This window comes from Penaeus japonicus, unplaced genomic scaffold (genome assembly GCF_977035675.1).
Source record: "Penaeus japonicus unplaced genomic scaffold, GWHDUDI00000001_assembly GWHDUDI00000012, whole genome shotgun sequence".
Lineage (NCBI taxonomy): Eukaryota > Metazoa > Arthropoda > Malacostraca > Decapoda > Penaeidae > Penaeus > Penaeus japonicus.
This window is the reverse complement of record NW_028234414.1, coordinates 8,790,294-8,797,793: the sequence shown is the minus strand read 5'-3', so window position 1 is coordinate 8,797,793 and position 7,500 is coordinate 8,790,294. Positions and strand designations below refer to the sequence as shown.

Genomic DNA, 7,500 nt, shown 5'->3' with positions numbered 1-7,500 from the left:
TTAAGAGCAGGGTCAACTGCTACTGTCTGTTTACTTCGTGGTGGTGTTGAACTTGCTGTTGGTCATGTTGGAGATTCCCGTGCAATCCTTTGTCGCTCTGGTCAGCCAATGGAACTCACTTATGACCACTGTCCTTCTGTGACTTCAGAAAAGGTATGTGCAAATATGTATTTAAAGAATTATTTTTGTGTCCATAGTTCGTTCATCATTGTGTTTGTTATTATTTGTATGATGGTTCTTACATATTTAATGAATAACACAAATTAAGTGATAGTTCTTCAGCAGAAGGTTTTTTAGTTTTCAAAACTTTTGAAAACCTTGCTTACAGGCACGCATACAGCAGTCTGGAGGCAGAGTGAATGTGGACAACATTGGACGTTACCTAGTAAATGAGGCATTAAATATGTCTCGTAGTATTGGAGATTTGCACCTAAAGCAGTATGGGGTCATAGCTCTGCCTGATACAAGAAGTATAAGAGTAAGCTTTCTTACTTATTTTCTTTTTTAGGTAATGTCATATAGACATTTCTTTAGCCAAATTTTAATCAGTTTTTTCCTGTTCCATCTATTCATTACATATATAAGTATGGCCTCCCTTTAGCCTCAAAATTGCTTTTAACTGTATTCAAAGGTAAAGCATGGGAAGGATGCCTTTCTGCTTTTGAATACTGATGGAGTAAACTTTGTGCTACGGAATGAAGAGACTTGTAATATTGTCAACAATGCTGAAATTCCTGCTCGTGCTGCTGAGTTACTGACAGAACAGGTAGGGCATGTATTTTTCTATATGCAGAAAAAAAAAGTTAATGGTAAATTTGATTGGTTAGATTTGTAATGATATATTTTTTAATTGATATATCTTTTTAATAGGTTTTATATGAAATATGTAGTAAATTTTTATCATTTTTAGGTAGGTTAATAGATCCAAAGGTAATTGCTGGTTACTTGTTTAACCCTTCCATGATAAGCATGGGGATGCATCACTTTCATACTGTATTTTTCCTTCTGTAAAAATTATGGTAAATATCTGGAATAGGTCCGGTCCGCATCATAAAATCCATGGAAATTGGTATCAGATTTGTTGTGATGTCTAGTGTTAATTTATAGTGGTTTTAGTCAATGGAACCCAACAATAATAATGATATTAGGCCTGATAGGTGGGGATGGCATGAAGTATCCTAAGGAAATTGTGGGGTAAAATCAGTAAATGACCTATAGAGAATTGGTAGTTTATCGATGTCTGCTAACAAAGGTTGTTATTGCACAAAGTGATTGTTTTGAGGGACGAATACAACATTAAATAGATATAAAAAAAACAAAAATTTGAATGTGCTATTTTCTTTTCTAACCCAATGATCACCTAACCTTTACTAGTTTTGAGGCTAGCCCTAGCCAAGGGGGTTTTGCCCATCCCCTGGACCCCCCTTTTTTCCGAGCATGTTGTGCTACTTGCCTTGATTTTTTTTTAGTACAGTTTTAGGGGTATTTTTTTGTCTGCAAAATCCTAACTTTACCTATTTTTGAAGTTAGCCTTAGCCAAGGGGGGATTTGAATGTATTGAAATTATTTGATCAATTTTGATTGGCTATTAATTGAATTAAACATTATGCCTTCATGTGTGATGTCACAGCACAGTCCAGGAGGTGGCTCCATGATGTAAACATGTCTTGCCAGACAGACATCTCTCCTGTGCTTGCAGATTACGAGCATTTTTGAGCACTCATATAGTACTTATTTATTAGTTGTGTTTAATAATATTGTTATATTTGGTAAGTAGACATCATAAGGAATCCATTAATACCAATTTATGACATGGACCTATTCTAGAAATTTATTCTGTCAGTTATATGGACTCAGTATATCAAATACTTATTAGTAAGACTTTGCTTATATATCATATATGGTCCCATATATTATACTAGAAGCCTAGAAAATAATCTAAAGATACTCACCCCAGGTTGAATATCTTCAGATGTGGCCTGTCTGGGAAGGGTTAAGGATAAATGTATATATTTCTATATTTATCAGTGTTTATTTAAATATTTAATTCATAACTATTCCTTCAACCAGGCTCTCAGCATGTCTTCTGAAGATAACATGACTGCTTTGGTTATTCCTTTTGGCTCCTGGGGAAAGTATACCACATCAGCATCCATGTTTTATTCATTTGGTATTGGTAGAGATATGAACAAAAGTAGTAGATTTGGTTAGAAATTAAAATGTTTTGATACCCTTTTGCAGATAGTTTTGAAGAAAAAAAAATTAAAGTAAATTTAACAAAGTCTGCTGTTAAGGTTTCCTATGTTTTTGAGAAGTCTGTATGCCTGTGAGGTTTGTTTTAGGGTGAAGTGTAGATAAATTATTATACAAGAAAATGCATAAAAACAAAATATTTTCTGTTTTGCATGTACCTAATAAAGTTTGTTTGTTTTTTGTAAAGAAGAAAGATACTCAGGCCATAGTGTTTTTAATAGATGTCTTTACAAAGTGGGTATCAAACTGTGCTGAGATTTCATCAACCTCCAACATTGATTTCTAGTCATGCTGCCTAAGTTCTTCCATGGTTGGTGTAGGTTGTAAGCTTAACTTTTAACAAAATAAATATGACAAGGTCATCATAGAAATTGTTATATTATTCACGACAAGGAGCAAATTGTACTTTGCCTATTTTTATAATTTTGACCAAAAATTTATCTATGTATTATGAGATCAACTTGTTGCTACCAATACTTAAGTTTCATAAACCTTGTGTCAATGTTTATCTTGTTTTAAAACAAAAGAAAATTTAATTTTCACATTTTAACCCGTTAACGACGGATGACGTGTTTTTTCATCATACATGAGGCAGGAGCTTTTGCCTGATAATGGGCGTTATGACGTTTGGGGGAAGGTGATTTTTTTATGGCCCCCGCGCCCCCCTCGAGCCCTCCCTCCCCCCTGTCGTTTCCCCCCCGCCCCCCCCCCCCCCCCCACCCTTTGGGGACGGGGGCATTATGCGGGTCGCCTGCGCCCTGGGGGGGGGGGCCTCTGCCACTCTGCGTGGCTCACTATTATTTTATGAGGAGGCCCCCCCCGCCCCCCCCTCCCCCTCACTTCCCCCCCCCACTTTGGGTATATTGGGGCCGCGGGGGGATCCCGCCCCCCGCCCGTTTTCGCCCTCAGTCCCTTCGTTCCCCCCTTGGGGGCCGGCTTGTTTTGCGCTGCGGTTGTGTGGCGCGGTGCGGGCGCCCGCTGGCCCCCTCCTCCCCCCCCCACCTCCCCGCCCCCCCCCCCCCCCCCCCCCCCCCCCCCCCCCCCCCCCAACCGTCCCCCCCCCTCGGCGCCGCGGCCCCCCCCCCCCCCCCCTGTCCCCCCCCCCCCCCCCTCCCCCCATTTCCCCCCCCCCCCCCCCCCCCCCCCCCCAAAAAGACCCCCCCCCCCCCCATCGCCCCCCCCCCCCCCCCCCCCCCCATCCAATCCGCCCTTTTGGCCCCCCCCCCCCCCCCCCCCCCCCCCCTCCCCCCTCCGACACTCCCCCCCCACCCTTCCCCCATCCCCTGCCTCCCCCCCCCCCCCCCCCCTCCCCCCCCCCCCCTCCCCCCCCCCCCCCCCCCCCCCCCCCCCCCCCCCACCCCCCCCCCCCCCCCCGCCGCTCCATCACAACCCCCCCCCCCCCCCCCCCCCCCCCCGCGCGGCCCCCCCCCCCCACAACCCCCGCCCCTCGCCCCCCCCACCCCCCCTTCGCCCCCCCCTCCCCTCCCCCCCCCCCCCCCCCCCCCCTCCCCGCACCCCCCCCCCCCCCCCAGCCCCCCCCATAACACCATTTTACCTCCGCACCCCTACCCCTTAGGTCTGCTCCTCCCCCGGTGTGTGCTCCCCCCCCCACCCCCCGCCGCCCCCCTCCCCCCCCCTGTGCTATGATAATAAGTGAGTGATGCCTAACAATTGCCCCCCCGCCCCCCCCCCCCCCCCCCACCCCCCCCCCCCCCCCCCCTCCCACCCAATACCCCCCCCCCCCGCCCACCCCCTCCCGCCCCCCCCCCCCCCCCCCATACCCCCCCCCCCCCCCCCACCCCTCCCCCCCCCCCCCCCCCCCCCCCCCCCAACGCCCCCGCCCCCCCGTCCAATGCCCCCCCCCCCCCCACCCCCCCCCCCCCCCCCCCCCCCCCCCCCCCCCCCCCCCGTGAACCCCCCACCCCCCCCCCCCCCCACCGTGTGCGCCCCCCCCCCCCCCCCCCTCCCCCTCCGCCCCCTCCCCCCCCCCATCCCCCTCCCCCCCCCCCCCCCCCCCCGCCCCCTCCCCCCCCCCCCCCTCCCCCCCCCCCGCCCCCCCCCCCCCTCCCCCCCCCCCCCCGCCCCCCCCCCCCCCCCGGCCCCCCACCCCGCTCCCTGATTACACCCATCATCGCCCCCCGCACCCCCCCCCCCCCAGGTCCAATAATTATTATAACCTGCAGCCCCCTACCCCCCAATCAAGCAAAACTACTGGATTCTCCCCCACCCTTCACCCTTCCAACCAACCTTCCGATCCGAAGGACTACACCTACTTTCTTGAATGGCACTGCGCCTCACCACACACTCTCCCGCCGCGCCCCCCTACCGCCCCCGCCCCCATGCCACACACTCTAGCAAGCACTAATTTCTCCTACTAGTGGCACATCGCACCCACCCTCCCCCGGCCAACCTACCCCCAACTCAGACCAGTTGCCCCTACCTCTTGCATCTAAAGTACCACAGAACATGAAAGAGGTAAGGCAGTACGAGAGGAGCGAAGGTATACTCACACCCAGGCCCATATGCCTACAATGTGCCCCTGTGCCAGTAGGGATGCCTTTTATTGTGGCACTCACTCTCAAAAGCACAAGTTTCCTTCATCTTCCCTACTTCTTCCTTTTGGGTGGTTATAAGTTTCGTGTTCATAATTGACAACACACAATTATGAAAAAATAAAGTTGCTTTTTGTCCCCCCCTAAAACAGTAATACTTCTATCACATTGAGTATAAAGAAAAAAAAAAGAGTTGATATGGACCCTGAACTACAATTTTAGTCAACTGCAGAATTGATGGAACCTGTGATATGACAGATATAAATTTCTAAAAAGGGTAAAACACACAGAAAAACAAAACACAAAAATGGATCTAGCTCTACAAAAAGTGACTAAAAGGGAGTGGGAAAAATCAAAGTATGTTGCAGAAGCTGCCTCGATCAGAAATAAAACTCATCCTGGAGCCTGTGTAAGCAAATCTATCCTCCGTTGGCAACGGGTTAAGATGTGAAATTGAAAAGTAATAACCAGTATGATAATTGAAATAAATATTCTTACATTGGTATGGATACACCTCTTCCAACGGGGATTCTGAAGCAAATGGACATTATTTTTTAAAATCTCATGTCCAGTATGCATAGACATATTTTCAAGGAAAATTTGTGCATTTTTAAATTCTCATTATTAGTATGGATGTGCATATGTAGGACATGCATGAGTATGATTTTGACAATAAAAATATATTAGAGGAGATAGTGATATACTTTGGGTTGAGCTAAATCAAAGGTGCAATTGACTCCAGAAAATGTTGTTACCACTTGGTTTATTTGGTTATTTATCAAACTCAATATTAAATACTGGATATTAAAATTGGTGGACTTGAGATTTTGGAATCTTAAGTGTATGATATACAGTCAAGTCTTTATAGCTAATTATTATATTGTAAATTTGAAATTGTACTGATATCTCTGTATATATAAATTCTATAAATTCAATTGGATATTCTGTACATAACTTTGAAGGTGATGTTATGTTACCACAGTCTTTACATTATTTTGCTGTGTTTTCAACTTTTTGGTTTATAACATAAATAAGTACAATATAGCTGTGATCATAGAGAATTAGCTCCTAGTAGTCAAATATTCATGTTTAGTTTGTTAAAGAATTAGTGTATGAATTATGATTATTTGATTTATTTATTGTTACCTAACCTAGAGTTAAAAGAAAAATAAAGTTTAATATGTAATAAAAAGATAATTCGGAAATATACTTCTAACATCGAAAGTTGGAAATCACATATTTGCATGATGCACTGAATTTTAAGCTGAAAGAAAACATGGTAGAATAAAATCTTTGAATAGAGAAGAGTGGATATGATTTTTTAAAATTTAGTTGTTTTATAGTAATTGTCTTCCTTTCATAAGTTTCCCAGCACATGTTTTATGTAAAAAATAAAAGTGGAAGGTCATTCTTACACAAATAATAGGTTGCTTACAAGTAATTAGTACAATAAACAAATGCTTTTAAAGATCATAATGTTTGTAAATTGTTTCATAGACATATGTATTTGCTCCCTCTTACTCATACAGAAAGACTATAACATGCATTTTTTTTAATAAGTTCTTTTGAATATTAAAGCACAGCATTTAGATGCTGGGTGCAGGTAAAGCTCAGGCTATTTCTGTGGTGGGTGGAACATAGGAATGCAGGGTAGAACTTACTACACAATTGGTAACTCAAGACCTTTTTGCATTATGCTAGAGATTATTTTGGATTTGTATCTAGATATCACCATGTTTTCACCTTTGTAGGATTTTTTTCTCTTTTCCTTTCTTTCTTTGACAACTTTTAGAGAAGGACAGGAAGAATGGAAGGAGAATGATATACATTTTAGGAAATAAACATGCCATACATTATAAGAACTCTTATTTATTGCTTGCTAAGTTCATTGCCATAAAAAAGAGGCAGGAACAATGCCAAGAGGCTCTTGTATAATAAGTTCAGGGATACAAAGAGGCACAAAAGGTATAATGGAATGGAGGTATTTGAGGGGGTTGTACATTATGAGAATTCTTTATTATAATCATTGCCTTCATTCACTTGTAAGAAGAGGAGGGAGCAACACTAGTAAGTACTTTCATGATTGGCTTAGGGAGATGAAGGGGTACAGAGGATAGTGCAATGGGTCTAGTTTTGGATATAGCTGGTAGAAAATTGCAAAACAGTACCAGAATTACATACACCCTGTCTCCCATTAACAGTGGGAAAAAAAAGGGCAAAACAGCCCACCACTTTGAAAGAGTATGCTGAATTGAATTAGTTTAGTTCAAATACTGAAAGTTCAAATAATCTATAGTGTTCTGTCAGATTTAATTGGTTAATGACGAGGCTAATTTCGCTTCACCTGGCCACTGGGGTATTATACAGCATGTGGTCATAGCACCCTAGGCTGTTTGTATACATAGGCAACAGCCAGCCGCTTCACACCCAATCACCTGGCATGAAGGCCAGACAAATCCATGTTGAGACGTCCATGACATCTGCCATGTCTTGAACGTCACATTATCCAGTGTTAAAGAGTTAAGGAGTCTATAGTACCATAGGATGAAAAAATGCACTTTTCATACCATTGCCTGAATGTCATTCATACATTTTACCCAGTGACCTTTTTTTTTTTTGGAAAAAAAAAAACAAAATTTTAAAGGCATATATATTTATATTAAATATATATATATATATAGATTATATATATATA

The 7,500-nt window shown here is 44.2% G+C and overlaps 1 protein-coding gene across 1 annotated transcript in view; it reads left to right on the top strand.

The window, feature by feature from the left end:
* LOC122245283 (protein phosphatase Mn(2+)-dependent 1K) overlaps nt 1-2,617 on the top strand; it is a 14,796-nt gene extending 12,179 nt beyond the window's left edge. Inside the window, exons 4-7 of the mRNA XM_086542126.1 lie at nt 1-153; nt 329-478; nt 632-766; nt 2,071-2,617. The exon at nt 1-153 is cut by the window's left edge and continues 17 nt beyond it. Of these exons, the coding sequence (XP_086398252.1) occupies nt 1-153; nt 329-478; nt 632-766; nt 2,071-2,211 (579 nt within the window). The 3' untranslated portion in view covers nt 2,212-2,617. The remainder of the gene's footprint in view (nt 154-328; nt 479-631; nt 767-2,070) is intronic.
* Nucleotides 2,618-7,500: the final 4,883 nt, after the last annotated feature.